The sequence below is a fragment of the Gracilinanus agilis genome, chromosome 6, assembly GCF_016433145.1.
Source record: "Gracilinanus agilis isolate LMUSP501 chromosome 6, AgileGrace, whole genome shotgun sequence".
NCBI classification, from domain to species: Eukaryota; Metazoa; Chordata; class Mammalia; order Didelphimorphia; family Didelphidae; genus Gracilinanus; species Gracilinanus agilis.
This window is the reverse complement of record NC_058135.1, coordinates 271,316,509-271,329,951: the sequence shown is the minus strand read 5'-3', so window position 1 is coordinate 271,329,951 and position 13,443 is coordinate 271,316,509. Positions and strand designations below refer to the sequence as shown.

The 13,443-nt window shown below is 42.8% G+C and overlaps 1 protein-coding gene across 1 annotated transcript in view; it reads left to right on the top strand.

The window, feature by feature from the left end:
- The window catches only part of AMBRA1 (autophagy and beclin 1 regulator 1), a 190,131-nt gene that overhangs the window by 61,569 nt on the left and 115,119 nt on the right, over nt 1–13,443 (top strand). Inside the window, exons 8-9 of the mRNA XM_044681373.1 lie at nt 7,089–7,175; nt 10,702–10,881. Coding sequence (XP_044537308.1) covers nt 7,089–7,175; nt 10,702–10,881 — 267 coding nt within the window. The remainder of the gene's footprint in view (nt 1–7,088; nt 7,176–10,701; nt 10,882–13,443) is intronic.

The following is a 13,443-nucleotide window of genomic DNA, read 5'->3' as shown; positions in this document are numbered from 1 at the left end:
GAGTAGAGAGAGACTTGAAGTGGGTGGACCTTCCCAGCAGCTTGATAGTAATAGTTCAGGTGTGGGGTAATGAGGGCCCACACCAGAGTGGTGGTAAGTTCAGAGGAGAGAAAGGGGCATATTCAAGAGATGGTGCAAAGGTGAAATCAGGAGGTCTTGTCTTAGCAATATTTGGACATGTTGAGTTTAAGATGTCTGCTGGGCATCTAGTTCTAGATATTTGTCAGAGATTTGAGATTGGAGGTCAGCAGAAAGATTTAGAACAGGACAAGTAGATGGATAATCATCAGCATAGAGGTAATCAGTTATTAAATTCATGGGAGCTAATGAGATCACCAAATCAGGTGGTATACAGAGAAAAGACAAGAGGGCCCTGAGAGACGATTACGGTTTGAGGGTGTGATATGGATGAGGATCCAGGAAAGGACACTTAATTTCTTCCTCTGAGAACTGCCTGTCTATATCCTTTGACCATTTTTCAGTTTAAGAATGCTTTGTGTTCTTGTAAATTTGTCTTAGTTCTCTGTATATTTGAAAAGTGAGGCTTTTGTCAGACACTTGCTATGATTTTTTTCCCCAAATTTTTGATTGCTTCCCTTCTAATCTTGTTTAGGCTGGTTTAATATTAGGAAAACTATTAGCATAATTGACCATATGAATAATCAGACTAACAGAAATCACATAATTATCTCTAGAGGTACAGAAAAAGCTTATGACAAAATACAACAGCCATTCCTATTAAAAACATATGAAAGCATAGGAATAAATAGACCTTTCTCTAAAATAATAAGTAGTATCTATCTAAAACCACCATCAAGCATCATCAAATTAGAAGCATTCCCAGTAAGATCAGGAGTGAAGCAAGGATGCCCAACATGGCCACTATTATGCGAGCTTTAGCAATAAGAGAAGAAAAAAAAATAGAAGGAATTAAAATAGGCAATGAGGAAACTATACAATCACTCTTTGTGAGTGATGTGACAGTATATTTAGAGAGTCCTAGACAATCAACTAAAAAACTAGTTGAAATAATAACTTGAGCAAAGTTGCAGGATATAAAAACAAACCCACATAAATCATCACCTTTTCTGTATATTTCCTTCTAATCTTGGTTGCACTGACTTTGTTTGTACAAAACCTTTTAAATTTAATGTAATCAAAATTATCAATTTCTTTTTCCTGACATTATATTTCGTTTTGTCACAAATACTTCCCTTATCTATAAGTCTGACAGGTAAATTTTTCTATGTTCCCCTACTTGTTTATGGCATCATCCTTTATTTCTAGGTCAAAGTTCCATTTTGACATTATCCTGGTGTATGGTGTGAGTTGTTGGTCTGTGCCTAGTTTCTGTATACTGTTTTCCAGTTTTCCCTGTAGTTCTTCTTAAATATAGTGAACTCTTTCTTCAAAAGCTTGGATCTTTGGGTTTATTGAATACTAAGTGGTTATTAATATTAACTGCTGTATGTTTACTATTATAATCATTAATCTGGGATGAGATGGATGCCACCTTGACTGACAGGGATGGCAGTTGAGAGATTCGGAATGTTCCCAGATGCCGTGAGCCAGGAGCAAATGCCAGTTAGCCCCACCCCATATATACCCCTTGACAGCTACAGTGAAGGAGGTCTCTGGACTCAGAGGCTCAGAACTGGAGATCACAGATCTCTGAGTTGAGAAGCAAGCTTCTGTGAATCAATCTGGGCAGAGGGTGGCTGAAGGGTGGTTGCAGGGTGGAAGGGTGGTTGAAGAAGAAGAGGGTAGGAAAAGCCTGAATCTGTTTTTTGCTAGACTGTGAGAGCTAGTGAACCATCAACACTATTGGTGAGAGAGTTGAGAGAATACAAAGATCATCAATATCTATTTACAAGAATAGACTTCCCTATTCTCTGGCTTGGCTGTGGCCAGGTCTGGCCAGAGATAGAGAGAGGGTGAAGACCTTAAGCCTCCACCAGCTTAGCAGCCTCCAGTCCTGATTATCAGTTAGTTTAATAGTTAATAGAGCAATAGGGTTTCCCATCCCCAATCCTTTAACTTGTTATCCTTTCCCTATCATTAGATAAATGGTGTTTAATAGCAAGTACCATCCTGAGTGGTCATTCCATCACAGTCCTTAGGAAGGGAGTTCAAATACTCATTCAGATCCTAATTATTATCCAGAGCTAATCAATAACCTATTACAAAACTATCTAACCCCAGGTTGGGCCTAGAGAGGTAAACCATTCACCTAACCTCTCAAGGGTCTTCACTTGGGCGGCTGTTAAAGGAATCACTGACAGGTTAATCAACTAAACCTGACAGGGAGAAGGGGATAATTTACAGCAGCAGCCAGGGTGAGAGGAGTAGGTATTCCTCCCCTCCAACTGCAATTGAGGAGATCATAGACAGATACACATCACCATCATTATACATTTATATATCCATCTCCACCCCACATTTCTTTAACACTACTATAACCAGCCTATTTTATTGATTCACACTCTTTCTTAGCCAGGACCAGATTGTTTTGATGATTATCACTTTATAGTATAGTTTGAGATCTGGTATGGCTAGGCCTCCTTCCTTCCTATTTTTTTTCCCCATTAATTCCCTCAATATTCTTGGCCTTTTGTTCTTCCAGATGAATTTTGCTATTATTTTTTCTAGCTCTTTGAAATAATTTTTGGTAGTTTGATTTTTATGGCACTCAGTAGGTAAATTAATGTAGATAGGATTGTCATTTTTATTATATTGGCTTATTCATGAATAATTAATATTTTTCCAGTTTTTTAGATCTTAGGTTATTTATGTGAAGAATGTTTGGTAATTATGTTCATAGACTAGCTGGGTTTGTTTTGGTAGATATACTCCTAGGTATTTTGTATTGTCTAGAGTTATTTTAAATAGAATTTTCTTTTCTGTCTCTTGCTATTGTACTTTGTTGGTGATACAAAAGACACTTGAGAGAGAGGAGAGTGCTGTCTTCAAAACTTTGAGAGAAGAGGAGAGAATGATCAGCAAAGTCAGAAGCTACAGAGAGGTCAGGAAGAGTGAGGAGTGGAAAAGTCATTGAATTTGGCAACTAAGAGATCGTTGGTGACTTTGGAGAGAATAGTTTTGGTGAAATGATGGGATCAGAAGCGAGGTTGTAAGGGATTAAGAAGACAGTAAAAGCCAAGAAAGTGGAGGCATCCGTAGGAGACAGCCTTTTCAAGGAGTTTAACTACAAAAGGCAGAAGAGATAGAGGACAATGGTTATCTGGGATGGAAGAACCAGGTCAGGTGAGGGTCTTTGGAGGATGGTGGAGATGTGGGAATGTTTGTAGGTAGTAGAGAATGAGCCAGTAGAGGGAAAGATTGAAGAGAAGTGAGTGAGTGGGCATGACTGAGGGGGCATCATTGGAAGAGAAGAGATAGAATGGCATTGCTTATGCATGGGGGAGCTTATTAACTATTATAATGCCTCTTTGTAGACAGAAGTAAGGGGAGGAGATAGTGGCAAAAGGCACCTAAATGATGAGAGATAAGGAAGAAGGAAGTTATGGTGAATGGCCTCAATTAGGAGATAGTGGCAAAAGGCACCTAAATGATGAGAGATAAGGAAGAAGGAAGTTATGGTGAATGGCCTCAATTTTTTTTCTTTAAAATATGAGGCAAGGTTCTCCACTGAGAGATTTGAGGGAAGAGAAGCCAGAGAAGATTTAAGGAGCAATTAAAAGGGTTGAAAGAGCCATTTTGTAGAATAAAATAGTGAGTTGAAAGAGGAGGTGTAGTAGGATTGTCTAGCAGTAGTGAGGGCCCAGATAAGGATGTGTAACATAAATTTTGTAGTGGACTCAATCAGAATGATTGCATGATTTTCTTTACCTTCATTTATGGGGGAGACCCCAAGCAAACATCCCTGCACAGACAGGCTGGACACAGGCTACATTGGGGTTGTTCTCAGAGGGAAGGCACGAAGATTAATGAGGACCAAGAAAGAGTTTTTGCAGGAGGTTGGACTTTAGCTGGAACAGAAGGCATAGGGGAGGAGGAAGAGAGTGCCAGACATGAGGGACAGCCATTGAACATGCTTGGTAGTCAGGAGGCCAGGCCGTGTTTCAGGGCTGCTGAGTATCTAAGGGAGAGGGGCCAGGGTAGAAGAAGACTGGAGAGTAGGAAGAAGCCAGAGGACTTGATATTTGATTCTGGAAGTGACAGGGAGCCAAATAAGGAATAAGGAAAAGGAACAGCCATTCATCACATGCCTGTTCTCTTCCAGGTACTACCCCAAGCACTTTACAAATATTCTCTCTTTGATCCTCACAACAACCTCATCAGGCAGGCACTGTTATTCTATTTTACATTTGAGGAAACTGAGGCAGGCAGTGACTTGCTGAAGTGACTGTCATACAGTAAGTTTCTGAGGCTATATTTGCACTCAAAGCTTCCTAATTAGCCACTGTGCAACATAGCTGTATCTAGTTAATGATATGATCAGCCTTTAGGATCTTCAGGAAGATGGAAGTGCCTTTTAGGAGTATGATGGGAAAAGAGGAGAATTAGGAATTGGAGGAGCGTTTAGGGGACAGAGAGTGAATTCTGTTTTGGATATGTTGTGTTCAGAATATTTCTGAGGCATCCAGTTTGTGATAGACAATAAGTAATTAGAGAAGTGAGACTGGAAGTCAGGAGAGAGATTAGGGCTGGGCGAAGAGATCTGAGTATTATTGGCATTGAGACTAAGGAAGGAGTGGTCAGGTAGGTAGGAGGAAAACCAAGGGAGAACAATGTCACAACCAACCAGAAAGAAGAGCATGTCCAGTAGAAGAGGGTGATGAACAATGGCATGGGCTACAGTGAGGCCACATGGTTGGGAGCAGGGATTATTTCATTCTTTATGCATTTGTTTCCAGCCCAGTGCTTGGCACATAGTATGTGCTTAATAAATATTTGCTTGTTGACTGGTTTCCGTCAGTCAGTCTGAAACAGGAAAAAACAACCAAGTTTAGGGGCATCTTCCTCAACTACATACCAGGTATGTGTTTCTAAAGACTTAGAATAATCCATTCAGCCAGAATTGATGAAGTGCCTGCTGTATACAGTGCACTGTTGGACCAGAGGTGCTAAAGCTTGCCCACCTTTCAGACTTGCTCCTTACTTGCTGCCCCACTCCTAGATGTACCCCTTTCTTTTTATTTCTTTTTCTTTTATTTTTAAAACTCTTACCTTCTGTCTTGGAGTCAATACTACGTATTGGCTCCGAGGCAGAAGAGTGGTAAGGGTAGGCAATGGGGGTCAAATGACTTGCCCAGGGTCACACAGCTGGGAAGTGTCTGAGGCCAGATTTGAACCCAGGACCTCCTGTCTCTAGGCCTGGCTCATAATCCACTGAGCCACCCAGCTTCCCCCGATGTACCCCTTTCAATGTGCTTCTGCACCTTGGAAATGAACATGCCTCCCACCCACCTATTAGGCAGCTGAAGAGTCCCAGTACAAGCACCACTTGGCTTAGAAAGAACACGCCACCTCACCTTGGAGAGTACTGTTAGCTAATGTTTCCTGAGGGTTTTACCGAAGGGTTCTGGCTCCCTTCACATTGGAGGCAGCAGTGCAGATGGTTTGCTGCCATCTCAGAGAATATTCTCTATAAAGAGCTTTTCTAGGATTCAGGGAGGTGCTTTTAGTTTAAAACCCCTACTCCCCTGGGAAAGGGGCTGACCCGAAGAGCCTCCTATCGCCTTCCTCCTCAATGCAGCATCACCCACAGGTGACTGTCTTGTGCTCATTGGGGTGGTTTTCTGATTGTGAACACACATCCCTCACTATGGATGCTGAGTGATCCTTGCTCAGGAACCTCTTTTAGTCAAGAGGGCCCATGGCCTCCAAAGCGGGTTGTGTCAGGGGGACATTGCTCAGCTGGGCCAGGAGAAGCCAATCTCCTACCCCCACCCCCTTCCAGGACCCCAATAACTGTAGTTTCAGAGCTTGTTTTTTAGTCTTAGTCTTGAATCAGCATGACATGGAGGCCCAGAATAGACTTATGCTTGTTTGTTTGTTTTATAGCTGTCAGTTCCTTTATTTTAAACTCTGCTGTCCTCTCCTTTCTCCCCTTTTACCTATCCATCTATCTCACCACCTCCCCTATGAAGTAAAATCTTGGCTCTGCCACACTGTAACTTCCTTCCCTTTCCTCTGCAGTGGCCAGTTTATCTGATGTGATCCAAAATATCAGGCAGAGATAGGCAGGTGGGTCTGTGCTGGGAATGGCAACTGCAGGTTGGGCTTTGATCATTTCTCCTGGGAGTCTGCACCCTTCCAGGCTTCTGGGGCAATGTCGTAGCTGGCTGGCTGCTGTGATAACTAACCTTGTAGACTTTCACATGACTCTGCTCAAGGCCAGATAGTTTTCATGATAGTTAAGTGAACTAATTTTATTAGAAGAAATTGGTTAGTGCTTTTATCCTATATCTTTCTTCTGAAGAGCCTGGCAGCAAGCCAGTGGCCTGTTCCCTAGAGTGCCAGGCTAGATGCATCGGGAGAGAGGATAATGTGTCTCTTGCATGAATTTCTTTCCAAGGGCATAAAAAGGCCATTTCCCTTGAGCATTATTTATTGGGAGAGACCCTGATGTCTGAGGCACTCTTGAGCAGAGACTCTGACAGTGCTGATGTCTCTATTTAGGGCTCAACATCAGTCATTGCTGGATGTGAGTGGTGCCAAGGGGATACTGCTGCCAGCATATGGGGTTCATCAGGCAGGATGAACAGAAGGATGCATTCCTTGGAATGAAGGGGGACCTGAACTTCTGTCCCTGTGCTGCCATTGTTTAAATTCCAATTCTGTACCTCCTTCTCAGCACATTTTATAAAGGAAAGAAGTTGGGTCAGGGAAAAAGGGACTGCTGAATAATAGTGGAAATAATGTCTGTGGCTGGGAGCCCCTTCTGGGTTGATTTCTTCATGATAGTCAGCATCCAGACCAGGATGTGATACCTGATGTGCCAGTGGCATCTGGGAAAACTGCTGGAACAAGTGTTGGATTTGTCCCTCCTAGTCTTTTACCCAATGTCTGACCTCTGAGTTGGTGTCTGACAGGGACTGCCTTCTGTTTTTAATCTCTGTTAGGAGGCTGCTGGAGTCTTCCCTCATTTCATTATCCCGTTATGATGGAGCAGGATCCCGGGAACACCCCATTTATCCAGACCCTGCGAGGTAAGGACTGAGCAATCTCAGGTGGGTGGGTGTAGACTTTTCCACAAGTCAGGCATTGCTGGGCCTCAGGATGGCCACTCTTTGACTCATCAGTTTCTGTTTTAATAAAAGCGGCTCACATGCATGAGAAGTAGATCATAGACAACAGGTAAGTGAACAGGGTCTCAGCAGGAATGCAGCTTTGGCAGACAGTATTTATCTCATATGGCAGCTCTTTCCACAAAATAACAAGCAGTAAGAGAATCTCAGATCATGGTGATCTCAGGGAGACAGAAGAGTTCAGAAGCAAAGCCATGCGTACTCTGTGACTGACCAGAGGCACTGGTACTCCCCTGTTGAGCAAATGGACAGCATTTTTTAGACAGAAATTTACTTCGTAAAACACAGACCATCAGCAGTTCACAGAAATATTCTTAAGTCAGAAAGAGGTGTCCAGTGATTCATGAGAGTCATCCACAAAACCACAGGGTGGTCAACAGATTCCATTAGCTGTTACTTCTTAGTGAGTAAGAGGGAAGGGAGAAGGAGGTGCAGCTCAGACTTTCATTGGTGCTCCAATAGTTCTTATAGGAAAAGATGGAGATTGCCTCAACTCAGGATCCTTCCTGAAGCCAATTACTATTTATTACAATTACTAAAGATAAATAACTGTGTGTTACTAAACAAAACATTCAGACTATAGAGCAGTCTCTAAGGCACGTGGAGGCTGCTTGTCATTTTATTAGTGTTCTGAAAGGAGACGGAAACTAAGCTTTCATTAAATTCAGAGTGCCCTGGGGGACAGCTAACTGGCTCAGTAGATAGAAATCCAGAGCTAGAGATGCTCCTGAGGTCCTGGATTCAAATGTGCACTCAGGTACTTACTTGTTGTGTGACCCTGGGCAAGTCATTAACCCCATTGCCTAGCTCATAGTGATCTTCTGCCTTTTGAACCTACATATAGTATTGAGTCTAAGATGGAAGGTAAAGGTTTAAGAAAAAATTTCAGAAAACCAATAGATTGGGCAGTTTGGGCACAGAGTTTCATTTTAGACAAAATTATTGGTTTATCTGGAAGATTACCAATCATACTAAGTGCCATTAAGGGGCAACTTTGATACTGAATTATTAGTCTTGTGGACTTTTATGTATGGGGCCAGAAGATTCTACCCTCACATATTTCAGTCTTAGTGAGATCCTTTTTCTATACCCAAGAAATAAGAAAAAAATCAAATTTTTCTGAATAAATATGCACATACTTAAGGTGATAATTGAAGCAGGAAGGGGAAGGGTGAGTTTTTGATATTTGAAAGTGCTTAACCCTAACAGAGGCTACATTTTTAAGGTGAGTTGATAGTTTATGAGAGAAAGAACAAATTTTCAGTTGGTGACTCTAGAACAGTTTCTCTTAGGCCAAGTCCCAGATGGTGCCATTAATAATGAGATGTTTGACTGGACAAAGGCCTCTATATAAAAAAAGATCCGGAGTTATCTTCTTTTTCTCCCAACAAAGGTTTTTGGATTATTCTGCATCTGACCTTGTAATTCCTCAAAAAAAGAATGGGATGCCTTAGAGGCAGGTAACTGACCGACATTTTGTTTTTGAGGATGATTGAGGAGGTCTTTATCCTTAAGTCTCCAAAGAAACAGCTGAGGATTTAAGGAAATATTTACATTTTAGTTATTTTAGCTCTGAGTATATTATGGTTTTTCCATACTTAATTTCTTAGGGGGTGGGGTATTAACTCATCACAAGATGTTGTTTTCATCTCTTCCTTTTCTAATGTAAAGCTTTAAGCAATAAAGGGCTTATTGCCACTTTCTCAATACTTTGAACTCCTTGCTTCCTTCCGGATGCTCTAAAAGTAATAGGATAAACTTTATTTGCTTTTTGTTCTTTTGCCAAGAATTTCCTGCCCCTGCTGCATGGTATATCCCTTGCCCTTAGCACAGTGCCTGGCACATGGCAAGCATTTAACAAGTGTTTTTTCATTTATTTGTTAGTCCAGAGATTTCTTAGCACTCTGTGAGTAGATGCTGAGTTAACAAGTGCTAAAGTAATTTCCTTGCCCAAAGAGTCAAGTTTTGTTATTGCTCATTTATTTGCATAATAGTTGATGTGAACCTTAGAATAATGAGAAGCTACCCCCAGGTACTATTGGGAGGTATATCCTTTAGAAGCATCTCAGCCCTTCCTCCTCTGTCCAAAACTTGTTCCTGCTTCTCTCTTTTCCATCCTCATTGAGTTGAGGAATTCTCAAATGGTTCCCAAATAAGGAATTCTGAATGGCTTGTAGTAAGTAAGAGCAATTGAGTCTCAGGTCCTCTCTCTTGAGAAGCTTGGCTTCTCTGATTTCTTGCTGCATATGGCCTGACATTAGGTTCCCAGGAGAATGATCAAAATTCTCTGGCATCTCTTATATTTAGGTCTTCTTGGTCACTAGATCTGTGCACTCTCTCTCTACCTGTGGTACAGAGGGGGCCAAATGCAACACATCATTCTGTCGACATGAGCTTTCCATTTCTAAAAGTTGTAGCTGGCCCTGCCTGAGATTTCAGCTAATGATTGTCTAGATGGCTAACTCCTTTGGTGGCAGAGACATGCCTGAGCCATGTTCAGACCTACTGCCAAGTTGTTCCTGGGCTCCTTTGGCCAACTAGCTCCCTGTTTTCCCTAAGGATTTTTCCACAGTAGATCCAGGCTATGAAAGAGTCTTGAGAGCTACAAGTATCTTTGCAAATGGTTTTCCCATAATTTTAATGTGACTGCCTAGCCACTTTTAGAATTTGAGATTTCTTATAGCTTCCTTTGATGTTGTCATTTAAAATCTTTTTCTTTCCCTTCTACCTCATTCACTCTAGGTGACCCAGAAGGGTACATTAACGACTGAGTGAGTGAGTGAGTGTGTAGAGAAGAGGGTCGAGAGAGAGAAGGGCAGGAAATAGGGAGGGAGCTCATAGTTTGAAGAACAGTACCAGGTCAGATGATGAACAACCCATGTGCAAGGCAATTCTTTTCTGGGAAAGACCCTGACGAAAGAGAGAAGAGGCTGTCGTCTCTTTCATTGCCATCGGTGCCTTTCCTCTCCTCCCTGCTCCTGGAGTTGTGACTGCAAAAAAACGGGGAAGCCTCTTTACCCTTTGACTCTTAGATACTTCCATCCAGGAGCACTTTTCTCTTTGTAGCTGACCACTCTGCATATCCAATCAGTAACAAGGTTTCTGGGTGATGATTCTAAGAGAAAGAAAAGTCTTAAGGTTAGATAGATGGTTGGAAATATCTGCAAAATTGACTGGCTTCCTGGGGCATGCCAAGAAGAAATGGTCATCCTTAGCTCTCTATCTGGGCAGCTCTGGCAGCAGACATGGTCTATGACCTTTGATTAGAGACTGGAGACCTTTTGAAGGGGTCCCACTGAGGGGCGGGAGAGTTTTCACTCTAGGGGTCTAGGGATCTTCAGAGTCATCTTCTGCAGGGTAGGTGGCATGGAAGAGCAGGAGCTGTCCTTAGTGCTAGTTTGTATCTGTCCATCTCCCTTTCTCTCAGGTTATCTCCTGCTGCCTACTACGCCCAGAGGATGATCCAATATCTTTCTCGAAGAGACAGTATTCGCCAGCGCTCCATGCGCTACCAACAGAATCGTCTCCGTTCTTCCACCTCCTCTTCTTCCTCAGACAACCAAGGCCCATCAGTAGAGGGAAACGACTTGGAGTTTGAGGACTTTGAGTAAGTACATACCTGGCCTGCTTTCTTCCCCCTTGCCTTCCTTTCTTATGCTGTAGACTCTTCAAAGTTGCCACTATTCAGGTGTGGTAGTTTATTCTTAATCTGGAGTTTTACTTCCAAGTCTTTATTCATTTTATAGGTGGGATGAGGGATAGGGCTGGTAGCCTGCCTTCAGTATCTTTCATATTGACACATTTAGATCACTCCTCTCCCTGGCAGGTGGAATGCTGCCTTAAGTCAAGCCATAAGTTAAGTTGGTGTCAAGAGCTAACTGGTTGGGCAAAGATCAGATTTGGAGAAAGATGTCTAGTGTTAGAGTCAGGATTTTCATCTTCCTGTACATGTTCATTGACTTTGGAGAAGTTTCTGATGGGCTTACTTGACATTGCTTGGGCACATCTTTCTTCCCAACTTGACTGGTAAGGAGAGAAAAGGAGTCACTGCACATCTCCAGGAAGGAATCTTGTGCCCTAGCAGCCTTCATCAAATCCACCCTTGAAGGCTCTCTTTGTCTTGCCTGAATGTTTTTCAACTCCTGCCCTCAAGAAAGCCTTGGAAGGTCAGCTAGTATCTTAGAGAGATTTATCAGGGAGATCTCTATCTTCCTGCTGATCTTTGCAGAGTGGCTAAGCCAGAGAGCCACACTCATCTGTTCTTTCTTTGTGCTGCCACTCCTGCCTTTCCCATCTATTCATCATGTGTTCCTTTCCTTCCTGAAAGTCAGCTTGTCCTGGCTGCTTCTGAGTTGGACATTTGGCTTCTATTTTCATTCCTACAATTCAGGTAGTCTCTTTTCCTCTCTTAAGATCCCTTATTTGGCAAATGATATAGAAGGAAAGGATTATCCCAGAAAAGTATCCTGCCACCCCCCCTTCTTTCTCCATATTAGTCTTTTCCCCTCTTGTCATATTGGAAATGGAGTGCCATCTTTTTGTTTTTTGTTTTTTTTTCTCATAGGAACTGGGACAGGCCATAGGAGTTCAGGACATGTCCTTCTCACCCCTCAGGAGCCTGAGATCCCAGCTCTGTGATGTAGATGAAAAATCTCTCTACTTGGGAGGTTGAAGGGGTCTAGAAAACCTTTATGAAATTTTATTCTGTGGAATTTCATGCTCCACTAATTGCTCACTCGGAAGCAAAGGGGAAAAATAAGAGGAAATAAAATAAGAGGAAGACCCTGTTTGTATAAGATAAAGGAGGAGGAGAGATGCAGAAATGACAGTGGCTTTCCTGGGGGCAGCAGGGAGAGAAGAGAGCTGCAATGAAGTCTCTTAGGCAGCTGGGTGAGGAGAGCTAAAGAATCACAGCTCTGAAGGGGATGCTTGGCATTGGCTTTGTTGACAGAGAAGGGCAGGCAACTCTCTGTTCTCTAGCCAGGCAGTTACCTATAGGCAAGTGTGTTACGCTGTAGATAGTATTATACCAGTAGCAAAGTCCTGTCAGACTTGCCAGGCTGTGCCAAGCTTGCTACACCTTAGTGCCCATGAGAACTTGTGCATGTCTTTTTCTCTCTGTACTTGTGGAAGTTGGAATGAATGCTAGGGATTACCAGGCCCTCCTCCCCTGCTGCCTTAGGCTTATGATGGTGAAAATGTGGAGCCTGTGCCTCTGAGTTGTTGCTCACCTCGTGACTTATCCTTCACAATAGAGTTCTGTATTGAATTTAAAATATTCTTCTCTTCAAACCCCCACTCCCCTCCCCCTGTGCCACCTCCTCCCTTTGCCCTTCCTTCTTCACCATTTCTTTTTGCCACACAGCTTCTTCCCCTCTTCCCCTGTCTCCCTACAAGACACCTCTGTTCTGTCTTTCCTCTTGCTTCAGCATCTCACCCCCTTGATTTCTTATGTTTTTCCTTGGGGCCTTCTCTTTGTTTCTCCTTGGTTGGTAGCAAAATGCTGGTTTCCCTAATGCCTGCCCTGAAGTCTCTCCTCATGATCGCTCGCCTTCCCTGCTGGGCTGATGAGAGCTGTGATCTGGTTTTTAATAGTTCTTTCATATTAGTCACCATGCAGCCCTACAGCCCAGGTCTTCTCAGGGGGAGGTGGGGGATGTTTGCTGGTTGTGCACAACTCTTCTCCTTGAGTAGACCAGTGAACACTGAGTCTTACCAGCTCTGTGGTCTGCTGCTCTTCTCTGGAAGCTGGTTATAGAGGAGGAGTGGGGACAGGGATCTGGCAGAAGGCACAACATGGTATATGGCTCTGAACATTGCCTAAGGTGTAGCTAGGAGGCTCAGTCAAAGTCAGAAAGCCAGACCTGGAGATAAGAAGTCTTCAGTTCAAAACTGGCCTCAGATTTGTCCTAGCTGTATGACCCTGGACAAGTCACTTAACCCCCATTACCTAGTCCTTACTACTTTTTTTGCCTTGGAACTGATATATAGTTTTGATTCTAAGAGAGAAGGTAAGGGTTAGAAAGAAAGAAAGAAAAAACTTTGCTCCTGAGCCTTTGTCATTTCTCATCCTTCTCCTAGGAGCTGTTAGCAAAGTAGAATATCTCATTTCTGACTTGGTTTCCCTTAATTTTTTAAAGCTGCCTCCCTCCAGTGCTTCCTCCCATTC